The 22,407-nt window shown below is 45.3% G+C and overlaps 1 protein-coding gene across 4 annotated transcripts in view; it reads left to right on the top strand.

Annotated features, from left to right (window-relative positions):
* LOC137349189 (zinc finger protein 239-like) overlaps nucleotides 1–22,407 on the top strand; it is a 25,498-nt gene extending 3,091 nt beyond the window's left edge. For 2 of the 4 annotated variants that reach the window (XM_068014613.1, XM_068014614.1), the window contains exon 3: nucleotides 19,805–22,407. In XM_068014613.1, coding sequence (XP_067870714.1) covers nucleotides 20,139–20,813 — 675 coding nt within the window. In that variant the 5' untranslated portion in view covers nucleotides 19,805–20,138 and the 3' untranslated portion in view covers nucleotides 20,814–22,407. The other 2 variants (XM_068014612.1, XM_068014615.1) reach the window with 2 other exon arrangements.

The following is a 22,407-nucleotide window of genomic DNA, read 5'->3' as shown; positions in this document are numbered from 1 at the left end:
CTCCGGGCTGGAGAGGAACTTGGAGTAGGAGGCGAAGGTTCCGGTTGACGTGGTCCATGTGGGTACCAACAACCAGAAACTGAACTGCATCAGCCATATAAATACTGTGGCTACAAGAGCTGGTCAGAGGCTATGAATTCTGCGGCGGGTAACTCACCTCCTTACTCCCCAAAGCCTGTCCGCCATCTACAAGGCACAAGTCAGGAGTGTGATGGAATACTCTCCACTTGCCTGGATGGGTGCAGCTCCAACAACACTCAAGAAGCTTGATACCATCCAGGACAAAGCAACCTGCTTGATTGGCACCCCATCTACAAACATTCACTCCCTCCTCCACCGACGCACAGTGGCAGCAGTGTGTACCATCTACAAGATGCACTGCAGCAATGCACCAAGGCTCCTTTGACAGCACCTTCCAAACCAACAACCTCTACCACCTAGAAGGACAAGGGCAGCAAATGCACGGGAACACCACCACCTGCAATGTCCCCTCCAAGCCACACGCCATCCTGACTTGGAACTATATCGCCGTTCCTTCACTGTTGCTGGGTCAGGATCCTGGAACTCCCTTCCTAACAGCACTGTGGGTGTACCTACCCCACATGGACTGCAGCGGTTCAGGAAGGCAGCTCACCACCACCTTCTCAAGGGGAATTAGGGATGGGCAATAAATGCTGGGCTGGCCAGCGATGCCCACATCCCGTGAACAATTTTTTTTTTTTAATGTAGGATTAAGAAAGAGGTTCAACTGAGGGAGTATGAGTACCTAGGGGCTAAATTAAAAGGCACAAAGGAAATAATCTCTGAGCCATGAGCAAATTGGCTTAGGGTAAATAACATCACAGAGTTGAATGCGTGGCTGAAAGATTGGTATGGGAGAAAATGGGTTTTGATTCATGGGGCACTGGCATCAGTAATGAGGAGAGGGAGCTGTCCTGGGACAGCTTCACTTGATCCGCACAGGCGAATCATAATACCAGGGCTGTGGAGAGGACTTTAAATTAAATGGTCGGGGGAGGATTCCAGTGAGAGTATGTTTAAAAAGTTAACAATAAAGGACAAGGCAATAGTGCAGGGTAGCGTTACAGGTAATGATAACCAGAGATAACCAGAAGTAGAAGCGGTTTGGTTAGAGATGAGAAATGACAAAGGCAAGAAGTCACTTGTGGGAGTCGTGTACAGGCTCCCTACCAGTAACCACAAGATAGGACAGAGTATGAAGGAATAAATAATGGGAGCTTGTCAGAAAGGTACAGTGATAATTATGGGGGATTTTAATCTACATATAGACTGGAAAAATGAGGTGGGCAATGTAGCCTGGATGAGGAGTTCATAGAATGTTTTTGGGATAGTTTTTTTACAACAGCATGTTCTGGAGCCAACCAGAGAGCAGGCTGTACTAGACCTGGTATTGTGCAGTGAGATATGATTAATTGATAACCTCATAGTGAAGGCGCCCCAGGTAGCAGTGATCATAATATGTTTGAATTTTACATTCAGTTTGAGGGAGAGAAGAATGGGTCCAAGACTAGTATTTCAAACTTAAATAAGGGCAATTATGAGGGCATGAAAGCAGAGCTAGCTAAAGTGACCGGGCAAATTAGGTTAAGGGGTATGTCAATAGAGATGCAGTGGCAGACATTTAAGGGCATATTTCAGAATACACAGAATAGATGCATTCCAATGAAGAAGAAAAATTCTGAGGGGAGGACCCACTATCTGTGGTTAACTTTACAAAAAAAAATTAGATAGTATCAAACCTAAAGAAAAACATATAATTGCGCAAATATAGATGGCAGGTCAAAAGATTGGACAGAATATAAAAAACAGCAAAGAATGTCTAAAAGATTGATGAGGGAAAAGTTAGACTTCGAGTAAAAGCTAGCTAGAAATATAAAAATAGATAGTAAGAGCTTCTGTGGATACTTAAAAAGGAAAAGAGTTAACAAAGTGTGCATTGATCCTATAGAAAGTGAGTCTGGGGAATTAGTAAGGGAAAATAAGGAGATGGCAGATGAACTGAACAGGTATTTTGCATCATTCTTCACCATAGAGGATACCAATAACATCCTAACAGTCTAACAAGCCACTCAGTTATCTTCAAGGAAGCCACTCAGTTATCTTCAAGGAGGCAACTCGCCTCCGCCTTCCCAAGGGCAATTAGGAATGGGCAATAAATGCTGGCCTTTCCAGCAATGCCCACATTCTGTGAATGAATAGAACAATCTCCTCATCCCAGGACCCAGATTAGTGAACCTTTGTTGCATTCCCTCAATGGCAAGTATGTCCCTCCTTAGGTAAGGAGACTAAACTGCGCACAGTACTCCAGGTGGGGCCTCACCAATGTCCTGTATAATTGTAGTAAGACTTCTTTACTCTTATACTCCAATCTCTTTGTAGCAAAAGCTAACATACCATTTGCCTTCCTAATTTCTTGCTGTACCTGCATGTTAACCTTCTGTGATTCAAGTACGAGGACACCAGGTCCCTCTGAATGCAAACATTTCTCAGTCTGTCATCATTCATTTAAAAAAAGATTTTCTTTTTTACTTACCAAAGTGGGTGATTTCACACTTCACCACATTGTATTCCATCTGTCATGTTCTTGCCCACTCACCCAACCTGTCTATATCCCTTTGCAGTCTGTTTGTGTACTTCTCACTGCTTACTTCCCACCTAACTCTGTATCATCAGCAAACTTGGATACATTACACTCAGTCCCCTGTTACAGACAGGTAGGAAATGGGGTGACTGGCTTCCACTTTTCACCTCCCAGCTGACCACAGCTAGTGTTTCAGCCCCTGAGTGTTTTAAGGGTCAAATAAACAGACCAATGACAGAATTGTTATAGTGCAGAAGGAGGCAAATCGGCCCATTGTGTCTGCACTGGCTCTCCAAAAGAACAGTTCCCTCAGTTCTACTCCCCTGCCTTCTCCCCATAATCCTGCACATTCTTCCTTTTCATACAACTAATTCCCTTTTGAATGCTTCAATTGAACCTGCCTCCACCACACTCACAGGTAGTGCATTCCAGACCTTAACCACTCACTGCTTGAAAAAGTTTTTCCTCCTATCACTTTTGCCTCTCTTACCAAATACTTTAAATCTGTGCCCCCTCGTTCTCGATCCTTTCACAAGTGGGAACAGTTTTTCTCTATCTACTCTGTCCAGACTCCTCATGATGGATGTCAGCGCCGGGGAATGGGGCATTCTGAGAATCAAATGTTTGCCTGAATCATTCTGCATTCACATACAGTAGGAGTTAGACACAAAGTTCCTTCTATGCTGTACTATCAAACACTTCCAGGGCAGGTACAGCATAGGATAGATACAAAGTAAAGTTCCCGCTACACTGTCCTATCAAACACTTCCAGGGCAGATATAGGTGTGTTACCAATGCCTTCCCTGGATACCAAGACTAGCAGAGGCACTCTGGAATGTATGGGGAGCTGGGACTTGTCCATGAAAATATCCAAAGGTCCTATCAAATGGCAGAGCAGGCTCAAGGGGCCGAATGGCCTACTCCTGCTCCTAATTTGTACGTTCGAAGGTCTGAGAACTGAAATAATCTGGAGCAATGATGAGGTGTTAGTTGTGGCTCAGTGGTGACATTCTCATTTCTGAGTCAGTAGATTGTGGGTTCAAATCCACATCCAGAGACTTGAGCACAAAATCTAGGCTGATATTCCAATGCAGTACAGAGGGGGTGCTGCACTGTCAGAGCTCCTGTCTTTCAGATGAGACCGTCAACCAAGACCACATCTGTCCTCTCAAGTAGATGCAAACATTTCCATAAAGTTATTTTAAGGAGCAGGGATGTTCTCCCCAGTGCTGCCAATATTTATCCCTCAACCAACATCACTAAAATGATTATGTGATCACAGCCTCCTTTCTGTTTGTGGGACTTTGCTGTGTGCAATTTTCCTGCCCCATTACTGACATTAAAAGGACTTGCATTTATATAGCGCCTTTCGTGACCTCAGGATATTCCAAAGCATTTTACAGCCAATGAAGTACTTTTGAAGCGTTATCACTGTTGTAATGTAAGAAACACAGCAGCCAATTTGTACACAGCAAGATCCCACAAACAGCAATGTCATAATGACCAGATCATCTGTTTTACTGATGTTGATGAAGGGATAAATATTGACCAGGATACCGGGGATAACTCCACTGCTCATCTTTGAAATAGTGCCACAGGATCTTTTACAACCACCTGAGGGGGAAGATGGAGCCTCAGTTTAACATTTCATCTGAAAGACCGCACCTTCAACTGGGCAGCACTCCCTCAGTACTGCACTGGAGTGTCAGCCTTGATTTTTGTGCTCAGGTCCTGGAAAAAACTTGAACCCACGACCTTCTGACTCAGAGGTAAGAGTGCAACCCACTGAGTCACAGCTGTCAACAGCACTGAGTACACATCAAAAGAACTTAATTTCCTGTAAAACACTATGCGACATCCTGATGTCATGGAAGGTGCTATACAAATACAAGTCTTCCATTAACAAAGGGGAAAAGGCCCAAAATGAAACCGTTAGTAACAGGAGATCAGTCTCCTCTTATCTGAGAGAAATTAAGGACTTGAACAGTGTGATGCAAAGCTGATTTATTTGAATTATATCCAGAATACTAAACTCCAGCCCAGTGACAGGGATTATTATCAACTGAAATAAACTCCAATTGTCAGAATGAACATGGTTCAGTCTGGATGTGATTAACAGCAGAATCCATTACCCGCAGTCACTTGTGAACTCGCTGGTGTCTCAGCAAGTTGCATAACTGAGCAAATCCCTTCCTACACTCAGTGCAGGTGAATGGCCTCTCCCCAGTGTGAACTCGCTGATGTGTCAGCAGGTTGGATAACTGAGTGAATCCTTTCCCACACACGGAGCAGGTGAACGGCCTCTCCCCAGTGTGAACTCTCTGGTGTTTCAACAGATCATCTTTGATTTTAAAACTCTTCTCACATTCAGAACATACAAAACATCTCTTACCAGAGTGAACAAGTTGGTGTCTAAGGAGACTGAATAACTGAGTGAATCCCATTCCCCCCCCCCCCCCCCCCCCCACACAGCAGGTGAACGGCCTCTCCCCAGTGTGAATGTGTCGATGAGTTTCTAGCAGGGATGGATAATTAAATCCCTTCCCACAGTCTCCACATTTCCATGGTTTCTCCCTGGTGCGGGTGTCCTTGTGTCTCTCCAGGTTCGATTGTCAGCTGAAGCCTCGTCTACATACAACACATGAATGATGCAATGTTTTTTTCAGGCTGTGTAACTGGTTAAAGCTCTTTCCACAGTCAGTGCACTGGAACACTCTCACTCGGGTGTGTGTGTCTCGGTGCTTTTCCAGTCACACTGATGTTTGAAATCTTTTCCCACAGACAGAACAGACAAACATTTCTCCTTCCACATTCAAAGGCCAGTGATATTCAGGTCCTGTTGAATCGAGACAGATGTTTGGTTTGAGTTTCCCATCTGCAAATCCTCCCCTTCTAATACCCTGTAAAAGGAGTTTACAAAAGTCATCACTGTCGGTCCAGGATAGAAATTCAGAACAGACAATTCTCATTTCTATGGAAGATTCTTTCCTCTCTTATTCCCCAAAACGTGGTCCATTCAAACTAAAAGCAGCCAAAATAAGCGCAAAGTCACAACAAAAGCAAAAGGAATAAAAGGAATAGGGCGGCACAGTGGCGCAGTGGTTAGCACCGCAGCCTCACAGCTCCAGGGACCCGGGTTCGATTCTGGGTACTGCCTGTGTGGAGTTTGCAAGTTCTCCCTGTGTCTGCGTGGGTTTCCTCCGGGTGCTCCGGTTTCCTCCCACAAGCCAAAAGACTTGCAGGTTGGTAGGTAAATTGGCCATTATAAATTGTCACTAGTATAGGTAGGTAGTAGGGAAATATAGGGACAGGTGGGGATGTTTGGTAGGAATATGGGATTTGTGTAGGATTAGTATAAATGGGTGGTTGATGGTCGGCACAGACTCGGTGGGCCGAAGGGCCTGTTTCAGTGCTGTATCTCTAATCTAAAAAAAAAAGCAAAATACTGCAGATGCTGTAAATCTGAAATAAAAACAAAGTGCTGGTCTGGCTGCATCTGTGGAGAGAGAAACAGTGTCAACCTTTCAGGTCGAAGAACTTTCATCCGAACTGGTGAAGGTTAGAAATGTAATAGGTTTTAAGCAAGTGAAGAGGTGGAGGGGGAGAAGAACAAAAGGGAAGGTCTGTGATAACGCAGAGGGAAGGTGAGATTAAATGGCACTGATGTCATCGAATAAAGGCAAAGGAAGTTCTAATAGTTGCTGTAAAAGACAAAATTCCAGAGAGACTATTTATGGAAGAGTAATGAATAACTCTGTACAAAAGCAAAAACATGAAAAACAAACATATGGTTAAAAAAAAATCAAGGATTGGGTTCGTGGTCTGAAATTGTTGAACGCCGTGTTGAGTGCAGTTGGCTGTAAAGTGCCTAAAGCAAAGAGAACCCTCCCAATAAACCCGAGTGTTGTTACTGGTGTCTGTGAGACACTCTGTATCCTGAGGTGCTCACCGGTTGCAGAAATGATCAAGCTCTCTCTCTCTCTCTCTCTCCAGGGCCACAGAAGAAAGGCCGACACCCCCACTCCTAATATGGTCCCTGCACATTGCTGTGTTAAGTAGGCCCAAGAGCATGTCCAGAAGATCATCCAACTTGCCCACCTCCCCCTCCACACACACAGGCCAAAGATTAGGAGAATGAGGCTAAACTGTAACTAAAAAGTTGAGGAGCCGCCCCTTCAGGTAACTATACGGGGACTGTAGCCTCTCACACTGAATATATACATGGCTCATGGACTCCTCTCGGCTGCTAACATCACATGCAGCCTGGGAGTGGGTGAAGTTGCTTAAAACGCTGTTGTCCAGGATGCTCCATCTCACGGGCACGAGGACTCGGTTCGGAACAGAGACACTGAAGTCCCGCCCACTCTGTGCCCTCACCAAGATGGCCGCACAAGCGCTCAGACCCTGCCCAAGATGGCGGCTAGTGCCCCCGCTCCCCCGGGCCTGTCACCGCGGGGTAAACATGGGGTCTGTGGTCTCTGATTCGGGGTCGCAGGCCAACCCCATATGTTTATGAAGCTTCCCAGCCCACCCACGGCTCCAATTCCTTCCTTTCGCCCACAATCTCCTCCCGCCTCTAGAGCCGCCTGTTCCGCCTCAGTCGGTCAGTGTTTTTGGTTTTTGTTCCTGGATATTCCTGGTCTCCCTTCTATCGGGGAACTTAGTCCCTCCTTTTAATTTATTATTAGTATCAAACAGGTCCTGTCACTGCCAAAGGAGGTGGCATGGTGGTAACGTCACTGGACTAGTAATCCAGAGACCTATGCTAATGCTCAAGGACCATGGGTTTGAATTCCACCACAGCAGATGGTGACATTTTAATGCAATTAATAAATCTGGAATTAAAAGCTCATCTAATGGTGAACATGAAACCACTGTTAATTGTTGTAAACACCCATCTGGTTCACTCATGTCCTTTAGGGAAGGAAATCTGCCATCGTTACCTGGTCTGGCCTACACGTGACTCCAGACCCAATATGGTTGACTCTTAAATGCCCTCTGAAATGGGCTAGCAAGCCACTCAGTTGTATCAAACCGCTATCATCCTGGGTGATTTTCATCTACATGTAAACTGGGAAAAATCAGATTGGCAGTAGTAGCCTGGATCATGAGTTCATAGAATGCTTTTGAGATAGATTCTTAGAGCAGCACATTCTGGAACCAATCAGAGAGCAGGTTATATTATATTTGGTATTGTGTAATGTGACAGGATTAATCAATGATCTCAGAGTAAAGGCACCTCTAGGTAGCAGCGACCACAATATGATTGAAGTTTACATCCAGTTTGAAAGAGAGAAGAGTGGGTCTAAGACTAGTATTTTAAACTTAAATAAGGGCAACTATGGGGGCACGAAAGCTGAGCTCGCTGAAGTGAACTGGGTTACTAGGCTAGGAGACAGATCAATAGAGAAGCAGTGGCAGACATTTGTGGGGATATTTCGGAATACTAAGAATAAGTATATTCCTACTCTAAAGAAAAATTCTAAGGGGAGGACCCACCATCCGTGGTTAACTAAAGAAGTTAAGGAAAGTATCAAACTTAAGGAAAAGGCATATAATTGAGCAAAGGTGAGTGGCAGTTCAGATGATTGGTCGGAATATAAAGAATGGCAGAAAATGACAAAGGTTAGTCAGCAGAAAGAAATTAGAGTATGAGAGGAAGCTAGCTAGAAATGTAAAAACAAATAGCAAGTGTTTCTACAGGTATTTAAAAAGGAAAAAAGTAAAGTGAGTGTTGGTCCTCTAGAGAGTGAGAATGGGGAGCTAATAGGAGATCATAAGGAAACAGCAGATGCAATGAACAAATATATTGCTTCTGTCTTCACGACAGAGGATACAAAAAACATTCCAGTAATAGCTGTAAATCAGGAGGTGGAAGGAAGAGAGGAACTTGGTGAAATTATAATCACCAGGGAAGCGGTACTGACCAAACTGATGGAGCTGCGGGCTGACAATTCCCTGGGTCCTGTTAAACTTCATCCTAGGGTCTTAGAAGTGGTGGCTAATGAGGTAGTAGCTGCGTGGTGTTAATTTCTCAAAATTCACTGGATTCTGGAAAGGTTCCATCAGACTGGAAAGGAGCAAATATAACCCCTCTATTCAAGGAGGCAGTAAACAGGTAACTATAGGCCAGTTAGCTTGACGTCTGTCATGGGGAAGGTGTTAGAATCAATCATTAAGGAGGTGATAGCTGGGCACTTAGAAAAACTGAATGTAATTGGGAATAGTCAGCATAGTTTTGTGAAAGGGAAATCATATTTAACCAATTTGTTGGAGTTCTTTGATGGAGTGACATGTGCTATGGATAAAGGGGAGCCCGTTGATGTACTGTACTTGGATTTCCAGAAGGCATTTGACAAGGTGTCACATAAAAGGTTATTGCACAAAGTAGGAGTTCATGGTGTAGGGGTAACATATTAGCATGGTTAGAAGATTGGCTGGCTGGCAGAAAACAGAGTATGCATAAATGGGTCCTTTTCTGATTGGCAGAATGTGACGAGTGGAGTCCGGCAGGTATCTGTGCTGGGGCCTCAACTTTTTACAATTTATATCAATGATTTAGATGAGGGGAGCAATGACATGGTAGCTAAATTTGCAGATGACACAAAGATAGGTAGGAAAGCATGTTATGAACAGGACATAAGGAGGTTGCAGACTGACATAAGATAGGTTGAGTGAGTGGGCAAACATTTGGCAGATCGAATATAATGAGGGTAAATGTGAAGTTGTTCATTTCGGCAGGAAGAATAAAAGAGCAGAGTATTACTTAAATGGAGAACGACTGCTGAATTCCAAGGTGCAGAGGGATCTAGGTGTTCTAGTGCACGAGTCACAAAAAGTTAGTATGCAGGTACAGCAAGATATAAAGAAGGCCAGTGGAATGCTATCCTTTATTATGAGGGGAATTGTAAATAAAAGTAAGGATGTTATGCTTCAGTTATGCAGGGCATTGGTGAGACAACATCTTGAATACCGTTTTGGTCTCCTTATTCAAGGATGTAAATGCATTGGAGGCAGTTCAGAGGAGGTTTACTCTAAACTGATACCTGGAATGAGGGGGTTGTCTTATGAGGAAAGGTTGGACAGACTGGACTTGTTTTCAGCGGAGTTTAGAAGAGTGAGGGGAGACTTGATTGAAGTTTATAAGATCCTGAATGGTCTTGACAAGGTGGATGTGAAAAGGATGTTTCCTCTTGTGGGTGAGTTCAGAACTAGGGGGCACTGTTTTAAAATTAGGGGTCACCCTTTTAGGACAGAGATGAGAATATTTTTTTCTCTCGGGGTTGTGCGACTTTGGAACTCTCTGCCTCAGAAGGTGGCGGAGGCAGCATCAGTGAATATTTTTAAGGCGGAGGTAGATAGATTCGTGTTATGCAAGGGAATCAAAGATTATCGGGGGTAGATGGGAGTTTGGAATTCGAGACACAAACAGAACAGCCATGATCTTATTGAATGGCGGAGCAGGCTCGAGGGGCCGAATGGCCTACTTCTGCTCCTAATTTGTAAGTTCATACATATGTATTAAGTGTAAGAAAAGGAAGGAAAATGGACGGTCCACCCAGCATTGACCTAGGCATTGGAAACGGCAATGGCAAAGCCAGCCCTGGTGACCCTGCAAAATCCTCCTAACTAACATCTAGGGGCTTGTGCCAAAATTGGGAGAGCTGTCCCACAGACTAGTCAAGCAACAGCCTGACAAAGTCACACTCACCGAATCATACCTTACAGAAAATATCCCAGACGCCACCACCACCATCCCCGGGTATGTCCTGTCCCACCGGCAGGACAGACCCAGCAGAGGTGGTGGCACAGTGGTATACATTCAGGAGGGAGTTGCCCTGGGAGTCCTCAACACTGACTCTAGACCCAATGAAGTGTCATGGCATCATGTCAATCATGGACAAGCAAACCTCCTGCTGGTTACCACCTACCACCCCTCCCCCACAGCTGATTAATCAGTGCTTCTCGGCCAGCGTAGACACGATGGGCCAAGTGGCCTCTTTCTGTGCCATAAATTTTCCATGATTCTCCATGTTGAACTTCAATGGAAGAAGCACTAAGAGTGGCAAGGGCATAGAATGTACTGTGGGTGAAGGACTTCAACGTCCATCACCGAGAGTGGTTCGGTAGCACCACTACTGACCGAGCTGGCCGAGCCCTAAGGAGCATAGCTGCCAGACTGGGTCTGCAGCAGGTAGTGAGGGAACCAACAAGACGGAAAAATATACATGACCTCGTCCTCACCAATCTGCCTGTCGCAGATACATTTGTCGATGACAGTATTCGTAGGAGTGGCTACCACAGTCCTTGTGGAGACAAAGTTCCGTCTTCACAGTGAGGACACCCACCGTGTTGTGTGGCCCTACCACCATACTAAATGGGATAGATTTCGAACACATCTAGCAACTCAAAACTGGGCATCCATTAGGCGCCGTGGGCCATCAGAAGAAGCAGAATTGTATTCAACCACAACAGTAACCTCATGGCTCGGCATATCCCTCAGTCTACCATTACCATCAAGCCAGGGGACCAACCCTAGTTCAAAAAAGAGTGCAGGCGGGCATGCCAGGAGCAGCACCAGGCATACCTAAAAATAAGGTGTCAGCCTGGTGAAGCTTCAGTACAGGACTACTTGCATACCAAACAGCAGAGGCAGTATCTGATAGACAGGGTTAAGCGATCTGTCATGGTCCTGCAGTTTTTTTTCTCCGGGGAATATGCGGTTTGCCTTTTAAGGCTTGCAAAGGATCAGAACTGCTTTAAGAACCAGCAAGCCTCGGGAGTTGTAGAGAAAATGCATTTTGGTTGCCGTTGGATACAAGCATATGGAGAGGGAAGCAACCAGCTTCAAAGAATGCATCCTGGTTACCTGGCAACAGCCATTCGGAGACTGCGATTCAAAGGGTGTAATCTCATTACCTTAGTTACAGCCACTTGGATTCAGCCACTTGGATTGAGCATCATGCGATACATTTGTCACAATTCAATTTTGAACTGGCATTTAGTTGAAGACAGTCTGTTCTAACAGAGAACACAGACAGACAGCTGGTGTTAGCACCTAAAAAAAAAGAGCCGTCAGCCATTTAAACTCAAGGAAGAGAATTTTGTCTTTAATTATTATCTCTCAAAATTCTAAAAAAAAGTCAAGCCAAAATGGAGATCTCTAGTAACTTAAACTGAAGGAACGGCAATTAGACTATGACCATCTTTTATCTCTCAAAAAAACTCTAAAGTCAGATTGATTCTATTGAAAGTGTTTGCAAGTTGTTAATTGTTGAAATTCGCTGGAGAAGGAAAGTATCACTGCTGGAATTAGACTACGGACTATTCTACTGTGAAAGAACATTTTTTTCCCCATTGGACAGCTGTGAGGACTTCAAGCAACATTGGACTGTAAATTTGCAAGGACTGTAATTTTTTCTATTTTAAATGTTATTTATATCTTCATAGCGTTTAAGAATTTAGTTTTTTAAATTAAATGGTTAATTTGTTGATTTAAAGACACCTGGTTTGGTTAGCCTCATTCGGGGGTTAATAGTATAATTTGGCTGGGTCTTTCTTTAATTTGGAAAGTTTAAAATGATATGTTAGGCGATCTGTGGAGGGATGGGATTGAATTAACAGTGCGTTTCTCCCACCACAATCAGAATCGTATATTTTGATTGGGGGCTTTGACTGGAGCGGTTGGTCGTGACAGATCCCACAGCCAACGGATCAGATCTAAACTCTGCAGGCCTGCCACGTCCAGTCATGAAGGTGGTGAACAATTAAACAACTAACTGGAGGAGGTGGCTCCACAAAATATCCCCATTCTCAATGATGGGGGAGCCCAGCACATCAGTGCAAAGGATAAGGCTGAAGCATTTGCAACAATCTTCAACCACAAGTGCTGAGTGGATGATCCATCCCTGCCTCCCCCTGAGGTCTCCAACATCACAGATGCCAGTCTTCAGCCAATTCGATTCACTCCACGTGACAGCAAGAAACAGCTGAAGGCACTGGATACTGGAAAGGTTATGGGCCCTGACAATATTCCGACAATAGCACTGAAGACCTGTGCTCCAGAACTATCCATGCCCCTAGCCAAGCTGTTCCAGTACAGCTACAATACTGGCATCTACCCGGCAATGTGGAAAATTACCCGGTTATTCCTGTGCACAAAAAGCAGGACAAATCCAACCGGCCAATTACTGCCCTATCAGTCTACTCTCAATCATCAGCAAAGTGGAAGGGGTTGTCGACAGTGCTATCAAGTGGCACTTGTTCAGCAAGAACCTGTTCACTAACACGCTGTTTGGGTTCCGCCAGGGCCAATCAGCTCCTGACCTCATTATAGCCTTGGTCCAAACATGGACAAAAGAGTTGAATTCCAGATGTGAAGTGAGAATGACTGCCCTTGACATCAAGGCAGCATTTGACCAAGTATGGCAACAAGGAGCCCGAGCAAAACCGAAGTCAACAGGAATCGGGGAAAACTCTGCACTGGTTAGAGTCACACCTAGCTCAAAGGAAAATGGTTGTGGTTGTTGGAGGTCAATCATCTCAGCTCCAGGTCATTACCGCAGGAGTTCCTCAGGTTAGCGTCCTAGGCCCAACCATCTTCAGCTGCTTCATCAATGACCTTCCCTCCATCGTAAGGTTAGAAGTGGGGATGTTCGTTAATTGTGCAATGTTTAGTACCATTCGCGACTCCTCAGATAGTGATGCAGCCTGTGTCCAGATGCAGCAAGTCGTGGACAACACGTAGGCTTGGGCTGATAAGTGGCAAGTAACGTTCATGCTACACAAGTGCCAGGCAATGATTATCTCCATCATGAGAGAATCTAGCCATCTCCCCTTGATGTTCAATAGCATTACCATCGCTGAAACCCCACTATCAACATCCTGGGGGTTACAATTGACCAGAAACTGAACTGGACCAGCTAAAAGAGCAGGTCAGAGGCTGGGAATTCTGCAGTGAGTAACTCACCTCCTGACACCCCAAAGCCTGTCGACCATCTACAAGGCACAAGTCCTGATCTGTCTTTGGGAAATGCTGGAAAACGTTATTAGGGAAGTAGTAGGACATTTAGATAATCATAATACAATCAAGCAGAGGCACCTTGGTTTTATGAAAGGGAAATCATGTTGGACTAACTTATTAGAGTTGTTTGAGGATATAATGAACAGGGTGGATAAAGGGGAACCAGCAGATGTCGTGTATTTGGATTTCCAAAGGTGCCACATAAAAGGTTATTACACAAGATAGGAGTTCATGGTGTTGGGAGTAATTTATTAGCATGATTAGAGGATTGACTAAGAGGAAACAGAGAGTCGGGATAGATGGGGCATTTTCAGGCTGGTAAACTGTAACTAGTGGAGTGTCACAGGGATCAGTGCAGGGGTCTCAACTACTTCCGAACTATATTAATGACATGGGTAAAGGGGCAGAATGGATTTCTGATGATACAAATGTAAGTAGGAAAGCAAGTTGTGAGGAGGAAACAAAGTGTCTCCAAAGGGAAATAGATAGGTGAGTGAAAAAAAAGTTAGCAGATGGAGTACAATGCAAGGTCTGGCTCTAAGTTTTAGACTGTGTCCCCAGAACTGGATTCCCCAACTAACAGAAATAGTTTCTCTCCATCTACCCGATCAGTTCCAATTAAAAACATGAAAACTTTGATCAAATCACCACTTAATCATCTAAATTCCAGGGAATACAACCCTCATAGAGAGGTGATGCAGAAGGGACAGGATAAGGCAATATACATTTTAATGATAGTTATAAAGAGTGTGCAGGGGCAGAGGGACCCAGGGGTTAATTGTCACAGATTAGTGAAGGTGGCAGGACATACTGAGAGACTGGTTGGCAAAGCAAATGGGATCTTGGACTTCATAAACATTGATATTGAGTGCAAAGCAGGGAAGTTATGCTGAACCTTTATAAAGCTCTGGTTAGGCCACAGTTAGAGTATTGTATCCAGTTCTGGTCACCACACTTTAGGAAAGATGTGAAGGCCCTTGAGATGGTGCAGAGGAGATTTACCAGAATGTTTCCAGAGATGAGGGAATTTAGCTACAAGGTTAGGTTGGAGAAGCTGGGGTTGTTCTCCTTGGAGCAAAGGAGATTGAGGGGAGATCTGATAGAGGTATAAAGATTATGACAGGTTTAGACAAGGTAGACAAAGAAAAGCTCTTCCCATTATCTGATGGTAGAAGGACTAGGGGACACAGATTAAAGGATGTGAGGAAGAACTTTTTTTTCCCACAGCGAGTGATAATGACCTGGAACTCGTTGCCTACGAGAATGGTGGAAGCAGAGACGATCAATGATTTCAAAAGGAAATTGGATGGACACTTGAAGGAAATAAACCTGCAGGACTACGGGGATAGAGCAGGGGAATGGGACTGACTGGATTGTTCTACAGAGAGCTGGCATGGAAACAAAAAGCTAAATACCTCCTTCTCTGTAATGACTGTGACTCATTTGTGTAATTTTTCTTCGTAATTTAACTCTTGGGGTCCAGGTATCATTCAGGTAAATCTACGCTGCACTGCCTCCAAAGCCAATATATCCTTCCTAAGATATGTGCACAAACCTGAACACAACACTCCAGGTGTGGTCTAACCAGGGCTTTGTGTATCTCGGTGCTCTTCTAACCACACTGAGACCTGAAATCTTTGCCCGCAGACAGAACAGACAAACCTTTTTCTTCCACATTCAAAGGCCGATGATATTCAGATCCTGATGAATCGAGTGACTCTTGATATGATGTTTGGTCTGAGTTTCCCCATCTGCACATTCTCCCCTTCTTAGCCCCTGTAAAAGGAGTTTAGTGAATCATAGAAAGTTTACAATACAGAAAGAGGCCACTTGGCCCAGTGTGTCTGTGTTGGCCGAAAAACAAGCCACCCAGCCTAATTCCACATTCCAGCATTTGGTGCGTAGCCCTGCAGATTACAGCACCCAAGGTGCATATCCAGACTCCTTTTGAATTCCTTCTGCCTCTACTACCCTTTCAGGCAGAGAGTTCCAGACACTGACCATTCTCATCTCCCCTCGAATCTTTCTACCAATCACTTTAACTCTATGACCCCTTGTCACTGACCTCTCTGTTAAGGTAAATAGGCCCTTCACATCCACTCTATCACAATTTTGTACATTTCAATCAAATCTCTCCTCAGCCTCCTCTGTTCCAAGGAGAACAACCCCAGCCTATCCTATCTTTCCTGACAGCTGCATTTTCCCAGTCCTGGCAACATCCTCGTAAATCTCTGCTGTACTCTCTCCAGTGCAATTACATCCTTTCTGTAATGAGGTGACCAGAACTGCACACAGTACTCAAGTTGTGGCCTAATGATTTATACAGTTCCAGCATAATCTCTCTGCTCTTATATTCAATACTTCGGCTATTAAAGGAAATGATTCCATATGCCTTAAGCACCTTATCAACCTGTCCTGCTACCTTCAGGGATCTATGGACATTCACTCTAAGGTCCCTCACTTCCTCTACATTTCTCAGTATTCTCCCATGAATGGTGTATTCCTTTGCTTTGTTTGACCTCCCCAAATGCATCACCTCACACTTCTCCAAGTTGAATTTCATTTGCCACTTTTCTGCCCACCTGTGCAGTCCATTGATATCTTCCTGCAGTCTACAGCTATCCTCCTTTCTATTAACCACACGGCATATTTTTGTGTCATCTGCAAACTTCTTGATCATGCCACCTACATTTACATCCAAATCAAAAGCCATCACTGTCAGTTCAGGATAGAATTTCACAACATTCTCTCCTCCTGCTTCCTGGCCCAGGATGGCCGTGCTGCTGCACATTGTCCTGAGGAGACACTCCTTAAAACTCCTCTTTGACCAAACTGTTGGTGATCTGCCCGAATATTTCCTTATGTGGCTCAGTGTCAAACGTTGCTTCATAAACACTCCTGTGAAAAGCCTTGGGACATTTTATTACATTAAAGGCGCTACATAAATACAAGTTGATGTTAACTTGGACATATATCACTGTTCCTTCATCATCACTGGGTGAAAATCCTGTAACTCCTTCCCTAACACCATTGTCGGAGCACCTTCACCACACGGACTGCAGCGATTCAAGAAGAAGGCCCACCATCACCTTCTCAATGGGCAACTGGGGAGCAACATATGTTGGTCTGGCTAGTGATGCCCATATCCCAAGAAGAAAGTAAAAAAAATCTGTGTATGTGCAATGGATTAACAGCCTCTACAGAAATGCTTGTTACTGAAGCAATACTCTTTTACATTGAGTGGTTGGTTACCATTTAGCAAGCTCATCGCCCCTGGAATCTACCTCCCTTGACAGCCTCCCATTGGAAACTGTTGGGCCCGACTGGGATCTGGAGTACTCGGGATTAAAACCAGCATCTTCTCCTCCATCTCCACGCCAGATCAAACTGATGCAGCAAAAAAGACCTACACAAGAGGTCGGGCAGGATCAGGACAATATAGTCCAACACTCACAGGAACCTACAATCCACCGACATTACCGGGATAGGGAGACAGAGTTTAGAAACACTCAGCAACACGACTCCAGTAAAACATCCAGGGAGCAAAAAGGGGAGCAGTGTGTGTACCTGCCCTGATAGCCCCCTCCCCAAGCCTGTCAGTCAAATCCCCCCACTCCTCCCAGTCCACAGCTCAGCCCAGCAGCTTCCTGCACCTTGAGCCAGCCCTGCCCAGGTGTGACCCAGTCCAAGGGGAGTCTTTGTGGAACCAGGGAGCGAGCAGATAGAAAGAAACATTGTCCCGCAGCGCGCATGCCCGGGACACTGTGTCACTCCTGCCAGCGACCGCAATGTTCGGGTGATTGACGGAAGGGCCTGACCAATAGCAAGAGGGGGCGGGACTGGAGGGCCGGGGCGCCCCGCCCGCTCCTTTCCGCGAGCCCCGCCCCTCGCTTGCTCCGATTGGTGGGAGGACCCACATCCCGCGCGGTCCTCCAGCCCCGCCCCCGCTCTCCCCAGTGCAGTAAATCTGTTGCCTCACCTGCGGGTTAACGGCCGCCGTCCGGTAAAGGAGGGGAAGGTTCAATTTACTGGCGTCTTGGCACAGGAAGACCGAGTGGGTGAGGCCTCAGTCCCTGATCGCAGCGGGGAAAACCACTGGGATCACTTGTGTGTCCAGCGGCTGTAACCGGATCCACAGCGGGTGAGAAAACCGCCGGGTGCAGGAGAGGGATGAGGGCGGGGAGGCTTCAGAAACACCCGGTGTAGGCCTCAACACCCACAATGAGAAGCTAAAATAAAAGCAAAATACTGCGGGTGCTGGAAATCTGAAATAAAATCAAGAAAGTGCTGGAAATACTCAGCAGGTCTGGCAGCATCTGTGGAGAGAGAAGCAGAGTTAACGTTTCAGGTCAGTGACCCTTCAACAGAATGGGCAGATGTAAGAAATGTGAAAGATTTTAAGCAAGTAAAGCAGGGGTGGGGCAAGAGATAACAAAAGAGAAGGTGTTGATAGGACAAAGTCGCAGAGAATAACTGACCAGTAGGCCATGGAGCAAAGGCAAACGGTCTGTTAATGGTGTGCTGAAAGACAAAGCGGTAGTGCAGAGAGGGTGTTAATGGACAGAAAACTGAGCAGCCACAAGCGCAAACATGAAAAAAAACAGTGGGTAGGCACAGTAGAAACAAACTAAAATAAATACATAAAAAAATAAAAAAAATAACTGAAAATAAAAAGGGGGGGGGGGGTGGGGGAGGTCCGTCATGCTCTGAAATTGCCGGCCGTTTCAACACAGCCCCCTGCTCTCATGCTCACATCTCTGTCCTGGGATTGCTGCAGTGTTCCAGTGAACATCAACGCAAGCTCGAGGAACAGCATCTCATTTACTGATTAGGCACGCTACAGCCTGCCGGTCTGAACATTGAGTTCAATCATTTCAGAGCATGACGCCTTACTTGCTTAAAACCTGTTGCACTTCTAATATTTGCCAGTTCTGATGAAGGGTCGCTGACCTGAAACGTTACTTCTGCTTCTCTCTCCACAGATGCTGCCAGACCTTCTGAGTATTTCCAGCATTTCTTGTTTTTATTCCAGTAAGAAGCTCCTGGTCCCACTTATGCACCGAGCGGGGCGGCAGCTGCGGGGCTTCTCCTTTCCTCTAGTGTGGTGACCAGAACTGCATACATTATCCAGCTGTGTTCTCACCAGTGTTTTATACATTTCCAGCATAACCTCCCTGCTCTTATATTCTGTGCCTTAGCTAATAAGGGCAAGTGTCCCGTATGCCTTCTTGACCAACTTATCTACCTGCTCAGCCACCTTTAGGGATCTGTGGACTCCAAGGTCCCTCTGATCCTCTATACTCCTCAGTATCCTCCCCTTTATTGTGTATCCACTTTCCTTGTTCGCTTTTCCCAAATGTATTATCTCACACTTCTCCGGATTGAATTCCATTTGCCACTGTTCTGCCCACCTGACTAGTCCATTGATATCTTCCTGCAGTCTACAACATTCTTCTTCATTATCAACCACACGGTCATTCTTTTATCATCTGCAAACTACTTAATCAAGCTCCCTACATTAAAGTCCAAATCATTGCTATATAACCAAAAAAAGCAAGGCACCGAGTACTGATCCCTGCAGAACCCCACTGAAAACAGGCTCCAGTCACACAAACACCATCGACCATTACTCTTTGCTTCCTACCTCTGAGCCAATTTTGGCTCCAACTTGCCACTTTGCCTTGGATCCCGTGGGCTTTTACTTTGGTGACGAATCTGCCGTGTGGGACCTTATCAAAAGCTTTGGTTACACTTTAGTCCCTCTCTCCGAATCTTTGGTTGCTCGGTGTGGAGGGAGGTGGGTAAGTCGTAGGATCTTCTCCTGCAACTGCTCTTGGGCCTGGTTAACACAGCAATATGTAGGTCCAGGATGTGCAGAGACCATGTTGGGGATGAGGGTATCTCTGTGTCTGCCGGTCTCTCTTTTGTGGTCTAGTCCGTGCCGGGAGGGGTACGCCAGGGTACAGAGTGTCTCATAAACACTGGTAACACCATTCTGGTTGCGTGAGGAAGGTTCTCTTTGCTATTGTTGGGATTTTGTTGCTTATTTTGGCTTCTTTTAGTTTGAATGGGCCACATGTTTGGGGAGAACAAGAGAATGTTCCATAGGAACTATAATTGTCTGACTGAATTTCTATCCTGTACCGACAGTGGTGACTTTTGTAAACTCGTTTTTACAGGATATTAGAAGGGGAGGATTTGCAGACGGGAAACTCAAACTAAACATCACGTCAGGATCTGATAGAATCACTCAATTCATTAGGACTTGAATATCATTGGACTTTGAATGTGGAAGGAGAAATGTTTGTCAGTTCTGTCTTTGGGAAAAGATTTCAAACATCAGTGTGACTGGAAAAGCACCGAGACACACACACCCGAGTGAGAGTGTTCCAGTGCACTGACTGTGGAAAGAGCTTTAACCTGTTACACAGCCTGAAGAATATCGCACCATTCACAGTGGGGAGAAACTGTGCATGTGTTCTGTGTGTGGAGAGACACAAGGACACCAGCATCATGGAGAAACCGTGGAAATGTGGGGACTGTGGGAAGGGATTCAATTACCCATCAGAACTGGAAGTTCATCGACGCAGGCACACTGGGGAGAGGCCGTTCACCTGCTCAGAGTGTGGCAAGGGATTCATTCGGTCATCCAACCTGCTGACGCACCAGCGAGTTCACACTAACGAGAGACCTTTTAAATGTCCAGACTGTGGGAATTGCTATAAAAGTCCTGCTGAATTGATGTCCCATCAACGTGTTCACACTGACGAGAGACCATTCAGGTGTTCTCACTGCGGGACTGGGTTCAAGCGATCATTTGATCTCACTGAACACCAGCGCACTCACACTGGGGAGAGGCCGTTCACCTGCTCAGATTGTGGGAAGGGATTCACCCAGTCTTACACCCTGCTGAGACACCGACACACTCACACCGGGGAGAGGCCATACACCTGCTCTGTGTGTGGGAAGGGATTCACTCACTCATCTGCCCTGCTGACACACCAGCGGGTTCACACCGGGGAGAGGCCGTACACCTGCTCTGTGTGTGGGAAGGGATTCACTGATTCATCCAACCTGCTGACACACCAGCGAGTTCACACTGGGGAGAGGCCGTTCACCTGCTCCGTGTGTGGAAAGGGATTTATTCAGTCATCGCACCTGCTGACACACCAACGAGTTCACAAGTGACTGCTGGGTTTGGATTCTGCTGTTATTGCTTTTGTTAATCACATCCAAGGACTGGACCATGTTGGGATTTTTTTTCAGGTCATAATCCCTGGGCTGTAGTTTACTATTCTGAATATATGTCAAATATATCTAACACAGAGTGTTCGAGTCCATGATTTCTCTCTGATAAGAGGAGACTGATGTTCTGTTACTGAATGTACCATTTTTGGGCCTTTCCTCCTTTGTTAATGAAGATTTGTATTTGTATAGCGCCTTTAATGGCATCAGGATGTCTCATAGTGTTTTATAGCTAATGAAGTTCTTTTGATGTGTACTCAGTGCTGTTGACAGCTGTGACTCAGTGGGTAACACTCTCACCTCTGAGTCAGAAGGTTGTGGGTTCAAGATTTCTCCAGGACCTGAGCACAAAATCTAGGCTGGCATTTTAGTGCAATACTAAGGGAGTGCTACATGGTTGGAGGTGCTGTCTTTCAGATGAAATGTTAAACTGACACCCCATCTTCCTCTTCAGGTGAATGTAAAAGCTCCGGTGAAACGATTTCAAAGAAGAGCAGGGGAGTTATCCCCGGTGTCCTGGCCAATATTTATCCCTTCATCAACATCAGTAGAACAGATGATCTGGTCATTATGACATTGCTGTTTGTGGGATCTTGCTATGTACAAATTAGCTGTTGTGTTTCCTACATTCCAATAGTGACGACACTTCAAAAGAACTTCATTGGCTGTAAACTGCTTTAGAACAATCTGAGGTCATGAAAGGCGCCATATAAATGCAAGTCCTTCTTTTAATGTCAGAAATATGGCATGAAAATTGTGCACAGCAAGTCCCACAACCTGAAAGGTGGCCATGACCACAGAATCTTAGTGTCACACACACAAAAGGTGCGATGTTGCAAATAATGGACAAAATCTGAAGAGTTATAAAAACTGACTTTGTCTTAAAAAATTGATCTTTTAAAAAGTCAACAGTGCTCCAAAATGGCTGCAGAAGGAAAAGGACTAGGGACTTTGTATATTCAAACGGTCTGACGGATAAAGGAAAATGTTTTAAGCTAAAGGGTGTCAATTGTACCCATCCTAGAATATTCCAGAATTGAATGGGTTGTTCTGAAACAAAGAAGGTGTGAAGTAGCCACGTCCTGGGCCATTGTGCGATCACCACTGGGGAGAGACCGAAGCGTCTCCTACCCTGAGGTGAGAAGTAATGCAGCTTTATCTTAAAAAGCAGCCGAGAGAGAGAGACCTGAGAAAAAAGAAGGCAGTGTCCAGAAGCTTGTTTCCAGCAAACCAGAAAGCACATGCCCTGCTGCAGAATTCTGTATCTATTCTATACAGCAGTGAACTAGAAGTGATCCACTGACTTCAACTGAACTTTCAACCAAGAGAGAAATCTAAAAACACCTCAGGCCTGCAAACAACGGAAACTGGATTTCCAAGAGAATTCAACAGGTTTACCATGACCTCCCCAGAAATCTACCACCCCCTCCCCCCACACTTCTAATTGCTTCCCCCTTTTTCCCTCTTCTTCTGTCTTTTGTGTGTGTGCGCGAATGCATGAGTGGATGTGGGAGTGACAATTTTGGGATAAGGTGTA

Source organism: Heterodontus francisci, chromosome 34 (assembly GCF_036365525.1).
Source record: "Heterodontus francisci isolate sHetFra1 chromosome 34, sHetFra1.hap1, whole genome shotgun sequence".
In the NCBI taxonomy this organism is placed as follows: domain Eukaryota; kingdom Metazoa; phylum Chordata; class Chondrichthyes; order Heterodontiformes; family Heterodontidae; genus Heterodontus; species Heterodontus francisci.
The sequence above is the reverse complement of the archived record's forward strand: the minus strand, read 5'-3'. Positions and strand labels throughout refer to the sequence as shown.